Raw genomic sequence first — 26,796 nt, 5'->3', positions numbered from 1 at the left:
CAGCCAGGGGATGATGGTGACGGAGGCCCTCTGGCACGCCACCTCACTGGGGGCTGCCCCACATTTGAGGACCTTCAGGCCTGCTTTATCCATTAGGCATAGTGTGCAAAGCACCCGAGGCCCACAATACTATTAGGGGCTCACAAAAATATTTTAACATTAGGGGGAAAAAATGAGCTGGTAGGGTCAAAGATTATATTCTTTATTCCAACATAGTCATAAAATGTAATTTGTAATATTTTTATACAGGAAGCCCTGCCCCCTCCTCCCCTAAGGAGAGTGTGCCCAGGACCCTAGAAGGTCATGATGCAGCCCTTTGGGACTAGTTGGCTCTGCACCCCAACCTCCCCCAAACACAGGGTGCCCAGAAAGACGAAGCCCCAGACGCCTTGGCACCTCTGGCGACGTTTCTTTTCTCTCCTGCGGCTCCTTCCCCAGCTTTGCCCACCACCGCAGCTCTAGGACTCACATTTTTATGAATCTGCAGCAAAATGAGACAAATAAGAATGATGTGATGAGTTGAGTTTATACTACTTACAAGACTGTTCTTTTTTTTCTGAAAGTGTGTATTTCTTTATTTTCTTTCTTTTTAAAAAAATTTCTGATACTAAAATGCTTTTTTCATCTCTAAAATTATGATAATGGCAGATGATATTTTGAAGGATTGTTATCTCACAAAACGTAAAAGTTGGCGTCCCTGTGTGGGTCCTGCCCTCCCCCACAATTCCATGGACATTGTGCTGGTCTGAGCTACCTTCAGCTTATTTTCAAGACTTACCTCTCCCGGCTCATCTTCCATGAAGCCCTGGCTGGCTGGCTCCAGGCTCTAGGCTCTGCCGGTCCCTACATCACTTCCAGCACAATACTCACTTCCTCTTGCCCCACTAGTGTTTTCTTGACCGAAGCCACAACTAGGCATCCCCAGGGAGACAGGATGGCACCTTACTTCTGTGTGTCTCCTCCCCTTGGCACGATGCCTGGCACACAGGAACTGCTCAATCAATCTTTGTTGAATGAACGATGAAACATACCAATTCCCAGAAAAATTAAGCTAATGGATAGAATTTCTCCAGCTTTTTGTTTTTCCTCTCTACATTTTTATTAAATCTTTGGCACCTGCTATTGCTTGTCCACTGGCCAGTGCTAGCAGATGACAGAGAGAATTAGCAAGTAGCAAATGAATATTAATGGACCCAGACGTAGCCGCTGGTGCTTAGTTTGACAGCTTGTTTTTTCTATGGACAGGTGTTTGGGCTTATGGTTGTGGTTTTATATTGTGTGTTAGTGTCTGGAAATTTAATTAAATGTAACATTTCTAAGCAACTTAAGCATACAGTAGCTAAATGTGTAATTTTGTGCTATATCATAGGTTGTATTTTGGACTGAAATAGATCAATATTTCATGGTGTTCTGCAAAGGATACTATGACTGATAGGAGCTCCCCTGCAGGAAAACACTAGAGACTAGAAGACAGAGGACCACTGTCCTGGTGCAAGTGTGGGCACTGGGGGCAGATTTTTAAAGGGAGAGTAAAAGGAAGCGGGAAGTGGTACCCAGGAAGGGGGGTTGGAGAGGTTTGTACGAGGCCAGGGCAAACGCTCTGCCCCCTTCCCTCCCTCCCATTGCTTGGGTCTGAGAATGTAATTCTCTCTTGTTTGTTTTTGCTGAGGCTTTAGGTGCATCTGTATTAATGTCTGTGTGTGTTGAGGGTGTGGCAAATAATTAGAGCAATTATTGAGTGAAGAAGAAAAGGCTTCGGTCCTTCTCAGGGTGAATCTTCCCACACTCAGCTCTGATCCTGTCACTCGTCTGTTGAGAAAATCCCCGGGGGCACCATTTTCAGCCTGAGCAGCCTCATTTCTTGTCTTGTGTTTAAGGTGTCTCAAATCCAGCCCCAGTGTAACTCTCCTTCAGTATCTCCACTGCGCCTCCACACACGCTCTGTAGGCCAGCTGGACGGAATGCACCACCTGGCTTTCCAGTCCAGTCTGCTTTCTTGATTCTAGTACAGTCTCCTTTTTTTCTGGATCTGGGAAGTCCTTCAGTCTATCTCCAAAAATCTTACCTGCTTTTCAAGACCCAGCCTCTATTCTACTTCATGGAGACTAGCCCAGTGTCCCCCAGTGGGTGTCATCACTGTCTTCTTTGACCTCCTGCATCTCTTTCCAGGCACTTAACATAGTCTGCTTTCTAGAATAGTAATTTCTATATTTTATTATCCCCATGCCCCAGAGCAGACACACATAGATCTGTTACAAGAAAGTCATGGTAAGGGAGTTTTATTCATCTGTGTCTAATACCACGCCTGGCACTTTGATCTCATTTTATCTCTGTTGCGTTGAATTGAATTGGTGTCCTCGATAAGGCCCAGCTGAATGCTGCATCTATTTTGCTCATATTCTGTGTATCAGAATTCTTCCAGCTGCAAGTCACAGATGAACCAACACAACAGGGCAGCATCAATAAGGAAAGTAAGTAACAGTATCTCACCTTCTAAGACGTCAGGAGGTAGGGAGGCTCCTGGGTTGAGTTCAGTGGCTCAGTGACATCATTAAAGACCTCCCTTCTTCGGCATGGGAACCACCCCTGAACTGGTCACAGTGCGGCTGCTCAGGCCCAGGTTCTGTACTCAGATCCAACACCGGGGAGCTAAGAAAAGAAATATCCTTTCTATGATGCTCTGTTTATCACAAGGGAAAATCTTTTCTACGAGACTGCTGGCAGATCTCCCCTCTCCACAAACATATTATTGATCAGAATTGTAACACATGTCCAGGTCTAAAACAATTGCTGGCAAAGGGAACAGAATTATCCCGATTGGCTCAGGCTAATAGAGATTCGCAGCCTTGGTCAGGGAAAAGGTGCAGACTCCCCTAAGCACTTGGGCCACCAGATGTCTAAACAAAACTGGGTTTGGTGTTGAGGTGGAAGTAAGAAATGGCTTTGTCCAGGCACAGTTGTGTCTGCCAAAGTCAGTCTACGTTACAGACTATACAAAGCCTGCAACTACCAGAGCAGGAGACCTGAGCTCTCAGATAGCAATGCGGAGGATGGGCACCCTCACCTCCCACAGGGAGGTCACACAATGGTTACCATTCATTTCTTGCCCCTTCCTCCTCCACCTTCCAACACCCCCTCCCCTATCCTCAAGCTCAGCCAATGACTTGCCTAGGAAACATAAGTAAAGAAGTTCCAAATTCTTCTACCTACATCTGCTCACCAGCTTACATCACTGCCCACATTCCATTGTGCCTCTCCTCCCACATGACGGATGGTCCATTCTTGTTCCCAGCCAAGGGCAGTGCCTGCACTTGGACCCTAAGTTTCAGTCCCTCTCTACTGAAGGACGTCATCCGGCCAATCTCCTTTCTGTCTCCTGCATCACTTGACTGGATTTTCCTCTCTCCTCTAGATCATTCTCATCCATGAACAACATGCACCCAAACTTAAAATGCCCTCCTTGACGGCACATCCTTCTACCACCACGGATGCATTTCCCTAGTTCCCCTTATATCAGAATCCCTCCAAAGGGGTATCTATGACCATGCTCCAATTCCTCTCCTCCCATTCACTCTTTTTTTTTAAAATCATTATTATTGAAGTATAGTCAATTTATAATGTGTTAATTTCTGGTGTACAGCATAGTGATTCATTCATACACGTATATGCATGTTCCTTTTTATATTCTCTTTCATTGTAGGCCATTACAAGATATTGAATACAGTTCCCTGTGCTGTACAGTAGGACCATGTTGTTTATCTATTTTATATACAGCACTCCCATTCACTCTTCAACTCCTCCTGAGCAGGCTTCCACCCTTCTCACTCCACTAAAACTCTCCTTCTTGAGGTAACTAAAGATGTTTATGGACTAAATACAGCCAACGATTCTCAGTCCTCATCTTGCTGGATCTGTTAGAAGTATTCAACGTAATCAATTCCTTCTTTCTACCAGTAACACAGCATCTGTGACTTGGTTCCCAGGACACCACACATGCCTGGTTTTTTCTCCTATTGCACCAGCAGATCCTTCTCTGTCATATTTGTGATCCATCTTCCTTTCTAAATGTTATGGTGTCCTGGGGCTCAATCCTACAATTCCTTATCCTGACCTAAACTCACACCCTCAGTGCTCTCATCAGCCTCATGGATTTAGCTATCAGTGCTATGCTGATGACTCCCAAGGGGTGTTTGCAGCCTGGACATCCCCACTGGATTCTACACTCAGACATCCAACTGCCTACTTGACATCCTAATCTGAATGTCCATATGACAGTTCAGATTGCACATGATTGTACCAGTTATCTGTTGCTCCATCACAAATCCTAAAGCTTACTGGCAGTGTGGACAGACTCAGCTGGATGGTTCGCCTGCTGGCCTCTCAGGAGACTGAAGTCCTCTGGAGGATTTACTTGGACTGGACAGTTTAAGATGCCCTCATTACATGTCTGACCGTTAGTCGAAGCTCTTGGTTGTCCTCCACATGACTCTCCTACAGAACAGCCTGGGCTGCTTCTATGGCTGAAGCAGGCTTCTAAGAGGACAAGTCCCAACGTACAAACCCCAGTGCATGACTCATTGAGGGCTATTGAGGTCTTAACCTCTCATAAAGCCCAAAACAGAACTCATAGCACTTACCATAAATGGCGACTTTATCCTTTGGCTCAGGCCAATTCTACAACTCCTCTCTTGTTTTCACAGTTCTCATGGACTCCATCATCAAATTCTGTCAGCTTCTCCTAAAAAACCATATCCTGAATCCAGCCTCTTCTTGCCACCTCCTTTCTACCACCGGATCCAGGCCACCTGCATGTCTATTGCACTGGCTTTTAGTTGGTCTCCCTGCTGCCACTCTGACCCCTGTGGTCTGTTCCCAAATCATCAGCCTGAGCAACCCTGTTCAAACATTAATCAGATGATTTCACTGCTCTCCTTAAAACTCTCCCAAGTTTTTACAATGGTCAACAAGTTCCTACACGATTGCACTCCTTGCTCCCACCCTTCCCTCCTGCACACACATAACATTACCTCTTTGACCTCATTTCCAAATATTCTCCCTTCCTCACTTAGCTGCAGCCATGCCAGCCTCCCAGATGCTTCTCAGCCATACCTGGTACACTCCTGGCTCAGGGCCTTTGCACTTGCTGTCCCCCTGCTCAGAAGCCTCTTTCCTCAGACATCTGCAGGCTGGGCTCTTCATTCAAATGTCAATTTCCAGGGAGTGTCAACTGATTTAAAATTGCTGCCCCCCTCCTCCAGCACTCCTGTCCCCTCCCTGGTTTTCTTCTTCTCACAGCCCATTTTAACATCTAACATCCTACCTGCTTTACTTGTTCATTTGTTTCTTGTCTGTCTCTCCCTCTGAGAATGTTAACTCCATGAGAGCAGGTTTTCTTTTTGTCTGTTTTGGTCCCCCAGCACCCAGAACAGAGCCTGGCATTTAGTAGGTGTTTTTTCAGATTTGTTAAGTGGCTGAATTCATTGAGCATTCACTCTGTGCTACAGATTTCAGCCAGTGTCTTACCCCTGAACTCCCCATGCTAACCCTAGGAACCAAGAACTACGATCTCTCCTCGATCTCTCCTCGTATACAGCAGGTGCTATTGTCTCCATTTTGCAGATGAAGAAACTGAGGCTGGCTAGTTAAGTAAGTCACCTGAGGTCACACAGCTGGCAAAGGAAGAAGCTCTTCCCCAGCAAGTGGAACGGTCATTTGCCTTCCCCAGTTTGCTCACGGCCCGGAGGTGGGGTGGGCAGCATCTTTGGGTGGTATTCCTTTCTTTGGGTGACTGCCTTGCTAGAGTTTCATTGTGTTCCAAATCCGCAGTTATGAAAGAAAAGGAGAAGGAGGAGGAGGAAGAGTAGAAGAAAGTGTTGGGAGAGAAAGGGAAGGAGAAGGTGGTGGAAGGGCGGGGTCAGGGGCCATCCAGCTGCCTCCTGGCTCGACAGTAGAACACAGGACCACCCAGAAGGCATGGGAGGAGGACTCATGTGTGCTCCCCTCTGCATCCCCCAGCTCATGGTGTGCCTTTCAAACCTGGCAGTGAGGTCTGACTTGGTTTTCCCTCATGGTAACCACTGGATTCTCAGGCAGAAAACACGCCTTTTCGTAAGCAGCAGCTGCAGAACTTTTAGAACAAACCTCGCCCACCCCATCTCCTGCCCCGGGCGGCTTTGCTCATTGCCCTCCCCACAGCTGGCGGCAGGCAAGATGAGGCCCCACTCAGATCTGGGGTGGAGCTGGGAAAGGGTTGTCAGCCCCCACTGCTGCACAGACCAGAACGGCTCTGCGGTGGGTGAGGAGGAAAGGGAACCTCTGGCTGGCGGACATCTGGCGGCCAGGAGTGGGCTGTGGGCTGGGAGAGCCCGGCCGAGCTCCACAGGGTGGCCCTTGCTGCAACGGAGGCTACTTTGGTCTTGTGACTGATGCACATGCACATATTTAAAAAAAAATTGTTTTTGAACAGTTTAGGTCCAAGAGAGACGGCTGTGGTTGATAGTGTCTAGAGAAAAATGGCAACTACTGTGTTTGGGTTATCATATGACAGCTCACAAAGAAAGGGGCTTTGTTCTATGATTGGTTTCTCTAGTCAATTAAATGTGTAATATCTGCCATGAGGTCCCTGCTGTTTAAGTAGAGATACTTCAGACACATTTCTCAGACATCCAGGTGGTTACTTAATTTAAGGTTCTTTCTTTCTTTCTTTCTTTCTTTCTTTCTTTCTTTCTTTCTTTCTTTCTTTCTTTCTTTCTTTCTTTCTTTCTTTCTTTCTTTCTTTCTTTCTTTCTTTCTTTCTTTCTTTCTTTCTTTCTTTCTTTCTTTCTTTCTTTCTTTCTTTCTTTCTTTCTTTCTTTCTTTCTTTGCTTTTCTCGCTCTCTTTCTCTCTCTCTTCCTTCTTTCTTCTTTCTTTTCCTCCCGTTCTGCTCCTTCCTTCATTCCTTCCCCTCTCCCAATTTTTCTTCTTTGGTTCATCTTCTCTTTTCCAAGTTTTTTTCTTCCCTTTCTGCTGCTCCCCACCCCCTTTTCCATAAATAGAAAATTATAAGCGAGGAAAGAAGGGAAAGAGGAGAGGGGTCAGAGAAGTATTGTAGAAATCACAAGCGATTACACAGGAGGCTGGTTAACATCCATGTGTGATCACTTATGCTTTGAACCTAAGGTGTACGTGTGGGTTCCTAAACACTGTCAGCTTCACTCAAAGCCTCAGTGGAGATGCTGTCCCCGATCAAGTCCCAAGGACCACTAGGTCTGGGCTGGGTGGGATGTGGGGAAGCCAGAGAGATGGGCAGCAGTGGTAGAGAGCCAGGGGACTTCATGGATGGAACTAAAAAAGCAGGCTCTTGGGTACAAGTAGAAACAAAAAAATTGACCTCCTGCTTGTTTTTGTGAACCATCCATACAAAGCAGCTGGGAAGCGAAGCAGATGCTGTGGATAAAGTCACCCAGAAGGAAACTTATGAAATGCCCCAACCTCTGGCTGCTGTGACTTCCTGGAGCCCAGAGGCTGGGGGTCCACTCTGCGGGCTTGAGGGTATAGTCCCAGGTATTCATGTAAACACTCCTTCATCCAGCCCATAAAGCTTTAGCTGAGGGCCCACCCGCCAGGGGCCAGGCTCAGCTCAGGGAGTGAAAGACACAGTTACATCAGACAGTCTCTAACCTAAAGAAACTCACTAGCTAAATCCCACAAGTAAACGCATAACCTTAATTAGTGGGGAAGCACTACCTTAGAGGTCTGCATAGCTTTCACAGATGATGAACTCAGTGCTAGGAGGAAGCAGGTAGGGAGAGAGGAAGAAGGGAGCTTCATAGAGAAGCTGATGCTTCATTTGTTCCTACAAGAAGGGTGAGTGTTTGCCAGGTTGATAGGTAGTGGAAGGTGAGACGGCGCACCTGGTGGAATCACAGGCACATATAAGGGCACGTCCAGGAAACCGTAGGTAACTGGGTGAGACTGTATAGTAGTGGGAAGGATCAAGAGCCTAGAGAAGTTGGAGTAAGCTCAAAGAAGGTGTTGGGGGGTACTTGGGGGAGGTGCCTGTAACCCATTCTAAGGAATCTGACTCTTCTGTAAGCAATTGGCAACTCCAGAAGGGTCTCATCTGCACTTTGGAAAGATGCGTACTTTAGAAGGATGAATGAGCAGGGAGTGAGCCCACCAGCTGGGAGACCAGGTGGGAAACCATGGCAATAGTCTAGAAGGAGGTGATGAAGCCCCAAGCAAGGGCAGAAGCCATAAAAACAGAAAGGAACACATCGCTTTGAAAGATATTGAGGAGGGAGAATCAGCAGTCCTTGTTACCAACAGGACTTGGAAAGTGAGTAGCCTGAAATTAATCCCAAGGTTCTGACTTCTATGATTGAGTGAAAAGTGCATCATTAACTGAGAGAGGAAATTGAGGAGAAAAAATAGTTTAGAGGGAAAAATGAGCTAAGTTTTGGGCATGTTCAGTCTATGATCTGGTAGAATATTTCTTTATTTTTTATTGAAGTGTAGTCAGTTACAATGTGTCAATTTCTGGTGTACAGCATAAAGTCCCAGTCATGCATATATATACATATATTCTTTGTCATATTCTTTTTCATTAAAGGTCATTACAAGATATTGAATATAGTTCCTTCTGCAGGTAGAAAATTTCAAAAGGCTATTGGCTTTATAGGGGTAAAGCTTGGAAAAAAAGAACTGGGCTGAAAATGTCAATTAAGGAGTTGTCTACTGAGAGAGAAGCAGAGAGCACGTGAGGACTAGAGGAGAATGGAATCACACAGAGCGTACACGGGAGTGGGGAGCTAGTCTGACCTTTTTCTCACACCCCATGTCCTGTCAGCTCTCCCTTCAAAGTATATCCTGAATTCACTTCTCACCATCTCCATCACCACCCCAGTGTAAGCCTCCATCATCTCGCACCCGGACATTGCAATAATCTACTAATTGGTCTCCTTGCTCCTATTTTTACTTCCCTGTAGCCTATTTCCTATACAACAGCCAGATTGGACTTTTAAAAATGTGAACTAAGTCATGTCACTCTAATGCTGTTGACCATTCAATGGTTTCCCTTGACACACAGAATAAAGCCCCAATTCCCATCCCATATGATCTGTCTTGCTTGGTGTGATCTGTCTTGCTTGGCCTTCTTTTCTGAACTCACCTGTCACCTCTCTGCTCCCTCTGCTTCCGCCACACTGACTTTCTCTCTCTCAAACATGCCCCAGGACCTTTGCACTTGTTTCCCCCTCAACACAGAATGCTCTTCCTCCATCTTTCTACAGCTTCAAGTTCTCTGACAAAATTTTCAAGTTTGAATTCCATTTCTTTGCACATAGTAAGCATAGTTATTCTGTCCACTATGTGGGATAAATCCAATAGCTTAGGGTTTTGTGGGCCTGTTTTTGTTTTCTGCTGTTTCTGCTGGTTCTCACTCACACAGTCTTATTTCTTGGTTATATCTGACTATAGGCTGGAAATTTCATTTTAGAATAATCTGAGACCCAGGGTGATAGGATCTCCCTCCTGAAAGAATTTTCATTTGCTTCTAGAACGTACCTCATGTTGCCCTCAATCTGGAACCCCTTTAATGGAAGTTCTAGGCTCAAGGACTCCTGTAGCATCCAGATGACTTGAAGTCAAGTTGCAAGTCTGAGTGAGGGCTGATTCTGGGTCAGTTACCCTGAGGATGTAGCTCTTAGAGGGTCCCAGCTTCAAGTTCAAAGCCCCCACCTTCTTCTTGGGCTTTGGTGTTTGTCCTCTTTGCCTTATGAAGCCACCAAAAGCTCAGCTCAGTTTTGCAGATACTTATTGCACATCGACAGGTGTCCTCAGAGCCACAGTGGCCCTGGGGATACCACTATATTGTTGCCTGACTGCTTTTTTTCCTCTTAAATACATAGCATTTTAAGCATATTGAGGGTTAAATAGACTTGCGTGTCAGCCTGGAAATATAATCACCATTTATTATTTTACTCTTATGGGAAAATATGTTTTGAGTTCCAAATAATTAACTTCCAAGTGAACTTTTGGAAACTGTCAGCTGGGCTCATATATATTTGGGTGAGATTTGCCAATGTCTTTGCACTCTTTTATAGAAACAGGCAACCTGCCAGGCAGAGCAGGCCAGACAGCCCTGGAGATCAGTGGGGTAACAGATGTCTCAGAGAGAGCACCCTCACACCCAGGAGGCTCTGTTCTGATCTAAGTTTATGGTTGTTTGGATTCTTAGAATCTTCGATCTCTGGTGACACACCTTCCCCTGTGTGAGCACAGAAGCTCGATGATCAAACTAACATTTTTTTCACCAGTGAGGCCAAGCCAAATTCTTAAGAGTCCTCCACCAGGGTGAGAGCATGGTTAAAAGTGGCAGCCAGCCCTGGCAGCCAGCCCAGCTGCCCTGGGACATTGAGAGAGAGCGAGAGAGAGAGATCGGGGTCAGCCAATCTAACTCAGAGGAGTCACTCCAACATGACAAGTGTTGTGGCATTCAGCCTGAGCTCAAAATCCTTGCCTACCCACAGGCTCTGGGTTCTTTCCATTCTCCAGCAAAGGGAAAGAGTGCAGAGAGAGAAAGAGAGAGAGAGAGAGAACCCAGGCAGTGAGCCAGAGCTATGTGCCGGGAAGCCGATCTAAGGCTGTTGTTGGGGTGAAAAAAAAAAGTCAAGATTTGCTGAGGTTTTGGATAAGAGGAACCAGATTTGTGGTGGGAAGGGTCAGGAGCCTCTTGACCATGGTCAGGACTAGGTTCAGCATGGAATATTGGTGGAAAAGATGAGCTCTTCTAATTCTTTCCATCTAGGTGACTTGCTATTGTAGTTGAGGGACCTACCAGTCAAAATCAGAAATGAACTTGCTGGAAGGGGGAAGGGGAGGGGATAATTCAGTGATAGAACGCAGGCTTAGCATGCACGAGGTCCTGGGGACTGAACCCAGGATCTCGTACCCCCATTAAAAAAATAAGTAAGTAAAAGGGGAGGAGGTTATAGCTCAAGTGGTAGAGTGCGTGTTTAGCCAAAAAAATAAAATAAACCTAAAAATAAATAAACCTAATTACCTACCCCCTGCCAAAAAGATAAAATAAAGAAGTGAATTAAAAAACCAAATTACCTCCCCCTTCAAAAATAAATAAATCTATAAAAATAAAATAAACTAATTATCTCCCCCACCAAATTTTAAATAAAAAAAATACATTTTTAAAAAAGAAATGAACTTGGACAGGGGAGATGGAATCATGAATTTGTGAAAATCCATCATAAAATTTTGAGCTGGAAGAGCCAATAAAAGTCATCTAGTCCTATCTCACACCAATGCTTAGAAACGGATCATCTGGATAGGGCCTGGGAATCTGTATTTAATGCCTCTGGAGTAATTCATGCACTGCCAGTTTGGGACCTTCTGACTGGTCTGACCGACCCCATTTTACAGAACAAGAAACTTGGGTTCAGAGAGGTCAAAAGACAGTGTAAACAACAGAGCCTGGACTGAGCTAGAATTTCTGGCTCCTGGTTCCCGGCTCCTGGGATTGTGTGATGTTCATAATTAGTGAAGAGAACTAACCACCGGGAATTTTGGTAGGTTCTTTCTCCACATGGGCTCATTTCATCCTTACAAGCCCCCTGTGAAGGCATGTGCTATTGTTACCTCCTTTACCAATGGGAACCTTGGCGAGGAATGTCAAGTAATTTGATCAGAGCTGAGCGTCAATAAATGCAGATCTGGGATGCAGACCCAGGCATTCTTCCCCAGTCCATTGTTCTCTGTCAGCCAGAGAATCAGCAAGCACAGTGTGGGGTTTTGTGGAGGAAGGAGAATGTTTGCTGAATAGAATCTTATTTTCCCCTCTGGGATAAACCAGCATTCAGAGTTGGGTTGGGGGTGAGGGGGCAAATCCAGATCCTGTTATAACGCTAGATGGTACCCACCTGTGGGGAAAGCTTGAGGGGTCTACCCGCTTGCCAGCCTGATCTCAACATATCATCATCAACTCTATGTTTTTTTTAAAGACAGATGGTACCCTGTGTAAGCTATTCCTAGTCTTCAGCTCTGGGGATCCTCGCCTGTGTAGGAGGGTAATCACTGAGAAGCAAGCTTCTACCAGGGGGACTGTTCAGGGGCACTTTGAGCTCCGACTTGGCTGTTTAGGGAGGTGGGGAGGACTTGCTCTCTCCACCTGGCATTTCAGCGCTCATTAGGAGCAATTAACATTGGGGCTTGCGAGCACGCAGTATCAGGCTATCTTTAGGCAAAATGCCTTCTCTTCGACTTTCACTTGACAAAAGAGAACTTGGCTAGTGCTCCTCCCACCTCTTTTTTTTTTTTTTTTTTTTTGCATTTAAAAAAACGTAACTTTATGTCAGTTGTGGTTTTGTATCAGTCTTTTGATTGCAGCCACAACAGGTCCGGAGACCTCAAAACAGTGAGAACCACTTGGCTATATCATATCCACATAGAAATTTTACTTCTGTTCCCCTACAGGGTTTATTTTTAAACACCAGCTTCCAACAAAGAAAATCAGAAGAATTTGACAAACATCTGAATTTCTTGCTTTTCTCAAAAAGTGGGAAAATCCGTCACCACTGGACCCTTGTTCCCAAGTGCAGTGCTTTGCTGGAGCTGTGCTTTGGTAGGTAGGCTTCTGTGTTTAACTCCCTGGGGGAGAAGATTAAGGCGTCTTCCAAAGCGTTCAAAATATGAACCTGATTCCGGGCCAGTTTGGGAGAGGCTTCAACATTCCAGCGTAAGATGTTTTGAAGCAAGCTGCTAACATCCAGCCCAGGCATCAGACAGATTTGCTGACGGGGAACTTCTGTCCCCTCTTCTCCCTGGACGCTTCTCCTTGCTTTAAGACTTGACTCTTTCTCTGCTTGTGGATGAGCTTCTGAAAGCACCACTGTTCAGTGCTTACATCACTTACTTGTTTCTATGTTAGAAGGGCAGAGGCATTCTTTTAATTGTACTTTACTCTGCCTGTCCTAGAGTTAGCACAGTTCTTTGAACAGCTTAGACGGTGGAAATTGGAAAGACACTAGGCGGGAACTGGCCATATCACATCTTGCGGTGGGGGAGGCGGGTGATGGAAGTCCAGGGTTGACAGATCATCCAGAGGGATACCAAGGGACCAGGTGGTTGGAGGTAGGGAAGGTTGAGAAGGGATAATTGAGTACAGGGTTCAAGGATGGAGGAAGTAGCCTGGGCAGAAGTCTGGTCTTGGAGAAGGTGTTGGGCAGAACTTGGTGGGGTCTGAGAGCTTCATTACAGGCTGGATCTTCTGGGAGATTCCTTGACTCTTCTCTTTCTCTCCCCCTCCATATCCAAGTCTCCAGAAAATTCCATTGAATCTACTTTCAAAATGCTTCCAGAAGCCACCCATTTCTCACAACCCATATCTCTACCACCCTAGTCTGAGCCGTGGTCATCTTTCACCTGTGCAATGACAAAAGCCTCCTTTTCAGTGTCCCTCCTCCAGCCTCCTCCCCATGCTCTATTTGCCCCCTGCAGCCAGAGTGACCCAAACTGCACCCTGGCCTGCAAGGTCCTCGAGGATTTGGCCTCTGCAACCTCCCTGATAGCATTTCTCCCTCTCCTTCTCTTCCATGCCATTTCAGACACACTATCACACCTTCTGTTTTCAGAGCATCTTAAGGGGCTTTCTTCTTGCTGTTCCCTAAGCTTGGAAGGCTCTTCCTCTAGAAATGTCCAAAGCTTACTCCCTCCTTCTATTCAGGTCTCTGCTTAAATGTCACTCCCTTTGAAAGGGCTTCCCTGGCCACTTACCTAGAGCAGAATCCCCCTCCTTACCTCCCTCCCTTCCCCTCCATACACCTTTAATTCCCTTATGCCACTTTTTCTCAGAACGTATCACACTGTGTCATAGATTTACTTGTTTCATTGTGTTTCCCACAAGAATATAAGCAGCATGAGAGCAGAGACTTTTCTTTGTCAATAAATAACTGGAGGTGTCAGCAGATAAGAAGTGGGAGAGGCTAGTATCAGTAGGGGAAAAGAGGTAATATTTAACACTATGAACTCATTTACAAAACAGAAACAGACTCACAGACTTAGTAAACAATCTTATGGTTACCGGAGAAAGTGGGTGGGAAGGGATAAATTTGGGAGTCTGAGATTCACAAATGTTAGCCACTATATATAAAAATAGATTTAAAAAAAGTTTCTTTTGTATAGCACAGGAAACTATGTTTGGTGTTTTGTAGTCACCTTTAATGAAAAAAATATGAAAACGAATATACGTATGTATATGCATGACTGGGACATTGTGCTGTGCACCAGAAATTGACACATTGTAATTTACTGTACTTCAATTAAAAAAAAAAAAAACCCAAGAAGAGATTTTCAATACAATACTTGGCAGACGTGATAAATATTTAATTTAATTCGATTCAGTTGAAGTATTTATAGTGTAATTACTGTACGCAGATCACAACGCCAAGAGTTGTTTGGAATAAATGATAATTAAAGGGCAGATCCTGCCCACAAGGAATTTACAACCAAGGGAGAGGGGTGAGGGCAGATAAGACCCTTTGTTAGTTTTGCACCCCCGGAGCATGTCCTGTATTTCTTTGCTTCCTGGGAGGGGTATTAACTTTTTTTTTTTCACGAGTGAATTATCAGTCTATTTCTTTACTAAATCCTTTTACTGTCACACTGTCCAATAGGTGAAAAATACCTTACAAACCCACAGCCCTTTTCTGAGTTCTGAACTCCATTCTACCTCCCACTCTCACCCCAATTATTTTTGGGACATCTTCATTTACATATCTCTTGAGCATCTCAAACTCAATACACCCAGCCTGATCCTTTGTATTCTGATCTCAGTTGCTGAGGTTGCCCTGGTTTTTCTGCCCCATTCCTCATCCTCAGCCTGGCGTTCTCCAGAGCCTGACTCCTGACCCGCTCATTCCTCTCCCTGTTGCTACTCCTGGGGTCCTGGTCACCATCATCTCCTGTCTGGACGTTTAGCAACACCCTGTAGCCTCCTGTAGAACTCCCCGCCCATCCGTCCTCCACACGGAGGCCAGAGCGTTCTTTCTAGAATGCATATCTGATAACAATACTATTTTACTCAGAATCTGCAGGGGCTAAAGTCCAAACCCTTTACACAGCATACAGAGCCCTCCAGGTTCTGACAACTGATTTCTTCTCTGCTCATTTCCTGCCACTTCTTTCTTACAGATGAATTTGGGCCCAACAGAGGATTCTGGTCCTCTAACTGGGCCACCCTTTTTCTTCCCTCTGGGCCTTTGAGGAGACTGATTCCAGGGCCTGCGAGTCCTCTCCTCCCTCCTTGATCTTCCTCTGGTGCTTCCTTTTGCTCCTTTGGATTCTACCCAGGTTTCGTTTCCTCTGAGAAGCCTTCCCTGCCCCTGCGCTGCCCTGACCAAACCCCCCTCATCCTCACGTCCTGACCCAGGAACACAGGGTCCAGGGCCTAGCATGTATTACCTCAACCCTGTTCTTTTCTCTCCATACCTATTTTATTGTCTCCTTAGTAGACTGCAGGCTCTGGGAGGGCAGGGCTGTCCTTTTCTACCTCAGTCACCTTGTGCTTCCGTGCTCACCCAGCACGTGTGTGTGTTGGACAAGTATTGAATGAATGAAAATGCATTTGCTTAGATAGGACTGCTCCTCATAAAATAATCATAGCTTACATTTACCGAGTGCCTCAGATGTGGCAGGCGCCATCCTACGTGTTTTACAGTGTGTCATGGACATCTCATGTAACCCTATTAAGTGTAGGCCGTTTCCGTATATAACAGGTGGGGAAACGGACACAGAGATATTAAGTAATTTGGCCAAGGTCGGCAGCGGGGAAGTGGAGGAACCCGGGTTAGAACCCAGACTGTTTCCCCGTCTAGGAAATCCTGTCTCAGAGTGAAGCGCAATGTGGGGTTCCACTGTCTGAACAGATGCAAGCCTCGCGCAAAGGCCTTTGTTTTTGTTTCCCGGAGAGGACGCGCTCCCAGGCCGCCCTCTTCCAGGCTCCGGAGTCCTTTGCTGGGCTTCGGGAAGGGCCTGTGCATTCAGGCGGCGGCCGGGCTGTCTGCTCGTGAACCCCCAGGTTAACTTTCGGCGCGGCCCGGCCCCCACGCCAGCGGTGCCCAGGTCCTCTGGTGGCCCTTGCCTCAGGCAGGTGCGGGCGGGGCGCCGCCCGCGGCACCTGGCACCGCCCGCCCCCTCGCCCGGCCCCCAGCCCCCAGCCCAGCCGGCCGTCTCGGGGTGGGGGGCGGGACGGGGCGGGAAGTGGAGGGCCCGGGGGCGGTGCCTCTCTCCGAGGGCGCCGCCCTCGCCCCGCGCTCGCCTCGCCCGGGTGCCGCGGGCCGGTCGGAGGGGGCGGGGACTCGGGAGGGGCCGGAGCGCGGCTGCTGGTGCCGCTGCGAGAGCAGAGGGAGGAGGCGGCGCGTCCCCTGAGGCGTGCGCTGGGACGGACGGACCGAGGGAAGGACGGACGCGCAGAGGGAGAGGGCCGGCGGCGAGGTCGGTATCCGGTGGGCGCGCGGGCGGCGCGGGGAGGGGCGGCAGCGAGGGGCGGCAGCGAGTGGAGCCGGAGCCCGGAGCAGGGCGGCGAGCGGCGCGGCGGTGGGCCCGGCGCCGGCTCCGCTCCGGGGTCGGCCCCAGACCTTGTCTCCTGGCCGATCCGGCGTGCGGCGAGCGCGCCCCGGCGACGAAAGCGGAGCCCCGGGCTCCCTTCTTTCTCCTCTTTTCTTTCCAATCAGCGAAAAATAAACACCCGGGAAGGTAAAACAATAGCGGGGCCACCTGGGACGCGGCGCGCGCCGCTCTCCCACGTTTGGGGCGGAGGCCGGGGGTGGACCCGGGAGTGGCGGCCCCACCTCGGAGCCCCTTCCCGATTTGCCCCCGCGGAGGGTGGGGCTGCCCGCGGCGCCGGGGCTCGGAGGCGGAGAGAATTCCCAGGAGTGAAGCATTTGGTGAAAGTCTTTCAGGAGCAGTCGGGCTTCCTGCCGTTGCCCTGCTCTGGGCGGGGAAACTGAGGTGGAGGCAGAGGTAGCCACTTGGCCAAGGTCAGACCACAGAGGCTGACCGTCCTGGTCCGGGACCGGGACCCAGGTGTCCGGACCCGCTCAGCGCTCAGCCCCTCTCGGTTTCGCCGCTGCCGTGTTTGCCTTTGATAAATCTCTGTTGTGTTTGTTTTAGAAATCCGCTGGCATTGTGGGACTGCTTCAGGGGTGCCCAGCGAACGCAGACTTGCTTCGTGTGTTGCGGACAGGTCTGGGGCAGGTGACAGCCCCGTGTCCCACCATCATGGACCCAGACGGACTTTTTGATGAAGAGACCCCCAGCAGTCGACGCCAGCCTGGGAGATTTGGCTGTCAAAGGTTTTGACAAAACCTGCCCTGTTCCGTTTGGGGGACTCCGAATGAGGGAGATTACAGACACCTTCACTGAGAAGCCAAGGACATTTCTGTATAATCAGTGGATGAAAGGATTTTCTCAGACGCTTTTTTCCTTTTCCTGGAGAATTAATCCACCGCAATCTACAATTCCAGTGGAGACCGCCAGACCGAGGATGTGGCAGGAGCCTAGAGCGCCTTCCGAATTGTTCTGGACCCTTCCTTTATCATAGGGGAGTGTAAGACTTGCCCCCCGCCGCCCGTCCCCCCACCCCCTCCTGCTGAGCTCGGCTCTTTAACTGGTGCTCCGTTACTGAATTAACTTCTGTTTCCAAAACTGCCCTCTGGAGCTATCAGTGAATTGCCAGAAATGAGCGATTAAGTGCTGGGAGAAGAGGAAGCGGCCTGTGTTGTGTCTCCTCTCGGCTGCCGACATGAAGTGCTTTTTCCCGGTGCTGAGCTGTCTGGCTGTGCTGGGTAAGTGGCGCTGCTTATCAGTGCGATCGATGTGAAAGTTTAACCTGCTGTTGGCTCCTGTAATTCCTTGTGGCTCATTCCAGCAACACTCGGCTTTAGGGGACGCTGGGAGGCGGCAGTGTGTGTCATGGGTTGGCGTAGAGTACCCAGAGCCCCGTTTCTGACCCAGGAGGGACAGTAGCATACTGTTTGTTGTCTTTAAGAAGGGACATTTGCTGTCCTTAGTGTTTGTCCGGGGCCTCGGGGTCAGGCTCCCTGTCTACAGCAGCTTAGGGACTACGAGTGGACCTTGGGCTGGTTTCTGGTATTTTATAAACATGGTGCTTCAGTGTCTTCACTTCTTTCTTGGTCCACGTTAATTTCTAATCCAAAGTGATGACATTATTCCCACCCTGTCGGAAAGTTGGTTTGGTGATAAAGACGGTGCTATTTTTTTTTTTTTTTTTGAGGGGGAAGTGGGCGCAGGTGGAAGAGGGGTTGAGGGGGATGCTTTGCCCGACCCAAGTGATCTGTAGACTACAAATGTTTGAGGGTCTAGTCATGTGTCCCCTTGCCCAGGAGGCTCAGATCATAGTTCTGGAAGGAAGAGAGACTGGAGGAATTGAGGGTTGTGCTAGGTGGGGTTTGTGTGCCCCCACAGAAGGTCACAATGCTTAGAGTTGGACGGAGAAACTGTGGCCTGCAAGATGGCCATTGACACCTCTCTTAAGGATTCTCTCCCATTGAAGAGGCACCCGTTTGCCCAACACTTGTTCATTCTCAGATTCAACAATACTTCCCATGCCACTGAGTGCCGTCTTCAATATGGTACCTTGGGACTCTTCTTGGGTCTAGGATAAGCTCCCCGGCCAGGATCTGATGCATCATCTCTCTCCTTCGCCTTAGACCTCACACAGGAGCACACCCCCTGCCCCCTTGGTAGCGCTCGGGCCCCTGCGTTCAGAAGAGGTCATCACTCCTGCCTGCGGTGTTTGCATATATTTCCAGATCTAGGTGTCTAGCATTTATGGAATTTATTTGTGACCTGCTGGCAGTGGAGATTGCTTTCACACATTGTCTTTGCCCTTGCAAGAGTTTACAAATGGGTGGAAAGAGAGTGGACTTTGGAGTTGAGGAGCCTGAGTTTGAATCTGAGCCTCACCATGATTGACACCTGAACCTCAGTAAAATGCAATGATAGCTCTACAGGCTTACTTTGCAATTCAAGGCTATAAGGTGTTCTAAAGGTCCTGACGACTTTGTAAAGTGTCTGGAACACAGGATAAATGTCCATCAGTCATTCTCAAACTTGGGTGCATGTTGGAATCACTGGGGGAGCATTAAAAACCCCAGTGCTCAGGCAGCAATCCTAGGCTAATTAAACCAGAATCTTCCAGAAGATGAGCCAGGCAACAGTCTCTTATCTCTGCTAGGTAACTCCACTGTGTAGTGAGTTAGAGAGAGTGTGTGAGTTCATCACTGCCAGCCCTCCCCTCCCCACCACTCACACGGACATCCAGTCTGGCAGCAAGTTCAGTCAATGTTCTGCCCAGGTGTGGGTTAGGATTCTACGTCTCCCTGTCTCCTTTGTGCTCAGGCAGAGCCAGAAAGGCAGGTAGCTCTCTGTTTGCCAGTCCTAAATATTGTATTGGTATTTGTCATTCACTTAGTGTCTGGGTTTAAATCAGTAATTAGTGATTCATGTGGATTCAAAAGGACAAACAAGGAAGGCCCTCCAGGAGGCTTGGGTATGGGCTGGGTGGTGTGGCTAAGGCTGGAAAGAGGACTGAGCTGAGTCGTAGGGTGGGGCCCAGGGCAGGAGAAGGAACCACCAATGGGAAAACAAGGAAATGTGACATTTGTGCCTTTTGTTTCTTCTGGCTGCTCCAGAAATGTGAGGCTGCCCGCTGGTACCCCTGCTGTCCACCCTCTGGGCCCCCCTATGGAGTGGAGCTTGGGCCCTCTCCCTGGGCTCTGTTATCCCGCCTTCGCTCCCAGCCTCAAGTATAAACAGGTGCCATGGAGGAAAGTGAGTGTCACGGTGGCACTGAAGGGGAACAGTGGCCGAAGACCCAATGTGGGTGAGAGTGGGAAGGTTTAGAACTGGGGACATGCCTGGTGCTTCGAGCCCCACTGGTGAACTGTCATCTTTTCTCATCACTTGATGACTCCCAGCATGGTGGGGAGGGGGCCTTGGTACCACTTGCTTAACCTTGGAGACCAGAAGGTCTTCAGGGAGGGAACCAAACCCGTGTTGGGGTCTTGCTCTCTGCTGGCAGTCTGGTGTGGTCTGATTCATGCAGCAGCATTCTTGCTGTGTAATGAAAAGGAATGTGTAATAGGAATTTAAAACAGCAAAGACTCCCAGGGTTTTGTGCCTCTGTGGGTCACACACTCGGAATAAAATTTGGTTTGTCAAAAGTAGGATCAGGCTAAGTGCTCTGTAAGGCAAGACTGATACTGGTGCTCCCAGCTTCCGAAAATGGGAATTGGAGTTAGAAAACCCTGTGACTGAAGGTGAGGGGTATACAGGGTAAATCTCCAAGAGGCTGTGACTCCCTTAACATGACATCATTAGCCCTGGACTTTCTGTCCCCTTCCTTTGCCTACGTCTAGAATTTGGGTCATGTTCCTCCTTTTCTGCCTGTCTGGGTACCAATTCCTGCCCTCTTGACCACTGTGTCTTGTTTCTTCTTGTTGCAGCTCTGGGTGCCCCACCCATCTAGGGATCCATTGGCTGCCAAGGCCACCCTCTTTCCAGTTCTAAAGCCATCCTAGGTGTGGGCCAGGTTGAGCCATGAGGGTAGTAAAGTCCCCACTGTGGAGAGCGGGGGGAGGCAGAGGGGCAGTACTTGAGAGGGAGTAGCGGCTGGTGTGGATGTGGCCTGAGTATGAAGCAGGGGGATGAGGAGAGGGTGCCTGTGCCTGGGAGCAGCCTGGGTGACTGCCGGAGACATGGAAAGCTGACAACCATGTGGGAGAGACAGAATAGGATTTGTGTCTGCAAGAACAGGGTGGGAATAATCAGGAAAGATTAATAGAAGCTTTAGGCGCATAAAGCAAATTTTGATTTTGTACACCCGGGAAGAGTTATACCTCCTCGACCAACATAGACTGATGTTGCCAATAAGACAAAATAGCTTCAGAAGTGTTAGCAATGAAACAGGTAGGAGATTGGGACATCCCTGGATCAACACAGAGAACTGGTACACGGCTCCTGGTCATTTGTGTTCTTCTCCCGTGGGAGAGAATTTCATTTCTAGAGTTTGAAAAGCCTCTTGTTTGAATAGGATGGTACTGAGGAAGCAATCACTTACCTCCCGGGAGTTTGGGAAGGCTTCTTAGGGGAGAAGCCAGAGGGTGCTTCCAAAAGAGATCGAAAGGAACTTTGATGTTCTGGTGGGAGTGAGCTCAGAGGCAGGGCTGGGGTGATCAAAGGCAGAGGAGAAGGAGGAGGCAAAGGAGAGAAGCGAAGTGGCTGGGGGCACCTGGAGGAAGGGTTCTGATGGAAAAGTTTGAGGATCGTGATTTTTGGATGAACGGACACCACTGTCCCAAACAGTTGCACCAGAGGCAGGGCCCTTTCCTTTCCTGGGGACCATTTGACAAGGGTGCTGGAGAAGGGTGTTCTTGTCAGGACTAGTCTAGCTAAGATGCCTTTCAGCTGTGTGAATCATTGAGCCACCTGTGGGCACCCAAGGCTGCATTAAGGTGTCCCAATCCCCTAACTTTTTCATTGCAGCAAGAGAAGAACAGTAGTGCTACCACCTTTTATAACTCTAGCCTTTACCATGAAGCAAGTCCTATCTCATTAGGTCCTCAAACAACCTTGCCAGGTGGATACCTTATATTAGCATCTTTTTGTAGATGGGGATGTTGAGGTCCAGGGAAGTTAAGCAACTTGCCTGAGGCAGATGACTGTACCAGCTTGAAATGATGCTCCACAGGGGTAGGAACCCAGGCTCCTTCTATCTTGTTCCCTGTGCATGCCTCCACTCCCAAGGTCATCTCATGGTCCAGCATGGCTGTGCTTGCCTCAACCATAGGGAGGAGGAACGGGTTGGTGAAGGGCACGCCTTCTTAAGGACACTGCCTGCAATTGCACACATCCCTTCTGCTGACATCCTCATTTGTTAGAACTTGATCACGTGACTCTACTTTGCTGCAAGGGAGGCTGGGAAAAATCATCCTTAATTCTAAGTGTCCAGCCAAAAACTGAGGTTCTATTATTGTAGGAGAAGGAGAGAGCAGATTTTGGGGGGACAGCTAATGCTCTCTGGCACAGTCACAAAATTAGTAAGTGCAGAATAGTTTGGAAGGCAGGACATTTAGCTCAAATCCTGCGTTTGTTTAAATCTAACGAATTGCCCACTCTGAGTATGAGGCCCAGTCCCCAGCCACTCAGAAGCCTTGTTGGAAGATAGTGCTATATAGTGTTTATGGGCTGTTTATGTGCCAGTCACTGCTACACCCTTTATATCATATAGCATGACCTGTATGAAGGCTTAGGGGCCATCTCTGTCACGTTTGTATTGTAGCCAGAGAGCTGAGCCTTGTGCCTGGCACAAAATAGGTGTTCAGTTAATTTTTCAATGAATGAATGGCTTCACAAGGTAGGTTTTGTTTCTTTTATTGGCTCCCTTGATCAAGATGAGAAAATTTAAGGCTCAGGGAGTTTAAATCATTTTGCTCAAAGGAAGAGAGCTAGAAATTGGCAGAGCCTGGATTTGAATCCAATTTTGTCTGGCTTTAGAGCTTACAGTTTTACTCCACCAAGCAGGGGCTCTTAACCTTTGCTGTGCCATGGATCCTTTTTGCAGTCTGGTGAAGTCTGTGGACCCCTTCTTAGGATAACATTCTCAAATGCATAGATAAAAATACACAGGATGACAAAGAAAATCAATTATATTGAAATACTGCCATCAAAATATTAAACAAATTTATGACTTAGCAGTATGCTTCTTTAATAACACATTAAATAACAAGATCAAACAGGAGGTTGAACAGTTATATAATTTTGGTGTAGTGAAGGGTGAAAATGATATTTTGTGGTATCTGCATCAACTGTGGTGTGATACAAAAATATGTGTGATTTCTATTGTGACAGAGTCACAGGTCCTGGAAACATTACCACGATGCTTGCCTACATCAGGTTAGTGAAAATAAAAATGTAATTTTTCTTTTCCCCATTTGAGTTCACATACATTCAGAATTCTGTCTACGGTCCCCTGTGAAGTTCAAAGTAAAGTTCAGTGTAATCATTGGTTGTTAGGAAAGACACTGTGGTGAGGACTGGGCTGGGCTTTCAAAGATGGGCGGGGTTTAGATGGGGAAGGCGTTCTTATGCAGAGGAGTCAGCAGTCATAGAGGTGGCAGAGTGGCCCTTTGGGGATTGGAAAAATGACTGTCAGTGGTTTTAGGGACCAATTGATGTGGGATGATGCCTGACACAGAGAACTTGTGGACCGTAATGAGTTTGGGATTTGGACTGAGGACCCTTTAGCCCAGGCGGACCACTTCCACTGAGCCCTTGCCGACGTACTGGATGAATTGGCTTCAGTTACTGGCCTCCCATGGTTCCTGGCCTTGTGCATCTTGAATTATGGCTCCTTGATTAATATTTTTAGGTTCCTTTGGGAGTGTCTCATTTGCTGTGATTGGACACCTGTTTCTTTGCTGCTTCAAAGTGAGCACAGCTATTCCTCGTAAAGGGTTGGATTTTAATTTAAGGAAATTTAGGACACCTGCTTGTGAATGCCCCTGATTGTCAAAGAAATAAGTAGTTGCATCAAAATCAAGCTTATATTTGGAGAAAATCACATGTTGCCAAATTCCCTCATCAAGAACCCTTTATTAAGTGACTAATTATGGGCCATGGATGGTGGCAGGCACTTTACAAAGACCATGGTGGTGGGCCTCCCTTAACTGGAATCTCAATTAAATGAGAGTTTGTCTTTATTTCTGAACTCCACATTCAGAAAGGTGGAAATAACAAGATGTAGTAGCAAGGATTGATTCTAGAAATTGTCTTCCAGGCCACCATCAGCCCAGTCTCTACATCTTCCGCATCTGTAATTACAGTAGCAGAGGAGAGTGATGGGCCTGGAGGCACTGCAAGACTCTGAATCAAAGATTAAATTATATTAAGTCTGCCCAGGCTGGGAAGTGGTCAGATGTATTTTAAAAGCTTTATAATGGGCTTTATAATAATGAGAGTTGAAGCAAAGTTTCTGCCTAACCCTCTATTAACCCTCTAATGAAATTCACCCGAATACCCTATTACCCTCATCCAGGTGATCAGGCTTTGCTGAACACAACCCCGTTTCTGCCCTCTAGGAGATGATAAACTAAGGCCCGGGGTAAAACAAATGGTATATCACGGTGCAAGTGGACAGAGAGACAGGGATATACTACGTGCTCTCTGAGGACAGGTGTCTCCTTGGGGAAGGAGAGGTCAGGCAAGTTCGTTCCTGTTTTTGGCTTAGCAGGAAGAGTGAGGGAAATTCTCTGTCCAGGAGAGGGATGGGACTGGAGTATCTCTCAATGGTCAATCTGGAAAGGCCTTCTGGACTGGCTGGAATTTTAGGCATTTTTTAAGTAATAGGAGAGTGAGGTCATGGTAGAATAAGGTGGTGGAGGACACCTGGGTACAAGATGCTGCTTTGAGAAGACTTCTACAGGGATGGAGAAGCCTGAGTGTCAGTGGGCCAGGACCCTAAAAGTGCTGGTGGGAAGAAATGGAGTGGTTGGTTGGTGTGAGGTCTAGGTATTTGGGCTGGAGACAGATGGAAGATACCAGAGAGGTGTAGGTGGCTATCCTGGAGGACGACTGGGAGAAGTGGCCAGGGGCATTACTGAGGTGGGGGTCCAGAGTGGAAGTGATGGGGAACTGTTTCTGTTCCAAAGGAAGAGATTTTGTGTGTCCATCAGAACATTGTCAGGGGAAGGGTGTAGCTCAGTGGTAGAGCGCGTGCTTAGCATGCACGAGGTCCTGGATTCAGCCCCAATCCTAGTACCTCCACTTAAAAAAAAAAAATACTAATAATTTAAAAATACATAAATAAACCCTCCCCCCAAATCATCAGAACAAAGACCCTCTAACAACACTGTGAACTTAGAGAGATTGGTGTCCAGTCTTCTTGTTGGGGACCCCTTCCCATCAATTATCAGGTCCTCAGACCTTCCCTTTATTAAAACAGTGGGAAGAAATCTGACCCTATCTGCGTGTTCTTTCCCATTATGATTCTTTGATGTAGTGGAATATAGTCAGGATTGCCTTCACTGGCGTTATTTTTGTGTATTTAATTTTGCTTTTGTTTGTAACACCCATTTTCGGAGACCCTGGAGGACAATCCTCTCCTGCTTTTCCGTGGTGAACTCTGCAATCACCTTCTCAGGCACTGGGTCCTGCTCATGTTGTGTGGGTAACGGAGCCGTATCATGAGATGGGCTGCTGACTCCTTCTCAGGGACCCCTTTTAGTATGAACTCCCCTTCCTCCAGGAGCCCCACACATTTGAAATCTTCTGTCTCCCAGACAGGCAGCATTTACTAAGTAGTGTTACTCTCTTTTTCTTACGTGATAACCAGTGTGATCCCTCACAGTGATACAGTCCAGCTCTAAAGCAAATGTACTCTGGTGCTCTGGGTTGCCAGAGACCAAAGGGCACACGTAGCCTGACCCATTAGGTACCTTAGCCCTTAGCCCTGTACCTGCAGCTCAGGGGAAATGCTGTCCTTGCTAGGTGTTTTTGAAACCTGTAAGGTGGCCAGCTTCCCCACCCCAAGTGTTACTTTGAGAGCCTTAAGGAGCTTGGGTAACTTACCTAGGAGATGTTTGCCCATTATTTGGTTGCGTTGGCAACCTTGATTTGACTTTCCTAGGAAGGACTTTTAGGAGGAGGACGAACAGGAGGCCTGTGTGTGAGTAACCATCCAGTGCTGCAGGGCAAACCACACTTCCCTGTCTTGGCCAGGTACAACCTGCTCCCCTGCCCGCTCTTCCCTCCCCACCTAAAGACTTCCAGAGAATGAAATTTCATAACCTCTTAGAGGTAACACCCCCATCAGTTAAATCTCGATTTTCAACTGAAGATTTAAGTCATAATTTAAAACAGCAAATAAAGTGCTTCAGGGTAGAGTGCTATATAAAAGAAAGGTGATGAGCTCTTGGTTTGAGTTTCACAACATAGCTCATATTTCTTTGCCTTTTTTTTAATTTTAATTTTTGGACGGAAGTGACATGTGAATATTAATCGTTCTGTTGTAAAAACCCAAACAGTAGAGACAGAAAGTAAAATGTGAAATTTCCCCTCTCTGTCTCGTGCCCTTTACTGAGTCTGAAATATGTTCTTTACAGTTTGACACACTATGTTCTTCCAGGCTGTTTTTTTATAATTTCTATGCACACACACAAATATAGGCTTTTTGACATAAATGGCATCATACAGAACATATTGTTCAACAACCTGGTTTTAAAGGGGTGATTTATGCCACTTTTTTTCAGTCTTAATTTTATGGCCGTATCAGAACTGATTTGGCTATTTTATAGCTAGTTGAAGCTGTAATTTGTGAAATCATTGGGGAGTAGCGAGCCTCGTTCTGTAGCTGTGTAACGGAGTCTGTGTCTTGCTGAATCAAGAGCAAGAGTCATAACAAAAACACTATCCTTGACTTTTAAGGTGTTTAATAAAAATAATTGACTTGTTTATTCTGAATATTTTCTCCAGAAATACATAAATGTAGCAAATTAAGCACACACATGTTTTATTGACTATCTTAATTATAATTTTGAAATTACGTTGAATTAAAATGAAGCCTATTTACAACTTTTAAGAGGACACTTGTGAATACTGGATTCTGTGTCCATTTCAATCAGCTGTTCTTATTTGTTCATAGAGTAGGAAAAAAGTGAGAAATTTTCCTGCAGTGTCAACTCCCAAATGGTTCTTTCATTTAGAATGAACTGGACTAGAGTAACCTTTAA

The 26,796-nt window shown here is 47.2% G+C and overlaps 1 protein-coding gene and 1 long non-coding RNA gene across 4 annotated transcripts in view; one reads left to right on the top strand and one right to left on the bottom strand.

The window, feature by feature from the left end:
* Positions 1-217: 217 nt before the first annotated feature.
* LOC123612668 (uncharacterized) lies at positions 218-4,946 on the bottom strand. Its single transcript, XR_006719956.1, has 3 exons — positions 4,638-4,946; positions 2,491-2,649; positions 218-481 (listed from the first exon to the last, which is right to left on the bottom strand). It is a non-coding gene; the product is annotated as an uncharacterized LOC123612668 (long non-coding RNA).
* An 11,380-nt stretch (positions 4,947-16,326) lies between these two features.
* IGSF3 (immunoglobulin superfamily member 3) overlaps positions 16,327-26,796 on the top strand; it is a 97,042-nt gene continuing 86,572 nt past the window's right edge. For 2 of the 3 annotated variants that reach the window (XM_074370254.1, XM_074370252.1), the window contains exons 1-2: positions 16,327-16,480; positions 17,159-17,832. In XM_074370254.1, coding sequence (XP_074226355.1) covers positions 17,790-17,832 — 43 coding nt within the window. In that variant the 5' untranslated portion in view covers positions 16,327-16,480; positions 17,159-17,789. Of the gene's footprint in view, positions 16,481-16,584; positions 16,742-17,158; positions 17,833-26,796 lie in introns of those variants that run through there. The other variant, XM_074370253.1, reaches the window with a different exon arrangement.

The sequence above is a fragment of the Camelus bactrianus genome, chromosome 9 (assembly GCF_048773025.1).
Source record: "Camelus bactrianus isolate YW-2024 breed Bactrian camel chromosome 9, ASM4877302v1, whole genome shotgun sequence".
NCBI lineage: Eukaryota > Metazoa > Chordata > Mammalia > Artiodactyla > Camelidae > Camelus > Camelus bactrianus.
The sequence above is the reverse complement of the archived record's forward strand: the minus strand, read 5'-3'. Positions and strand labels throughout refer to the sequence as shown.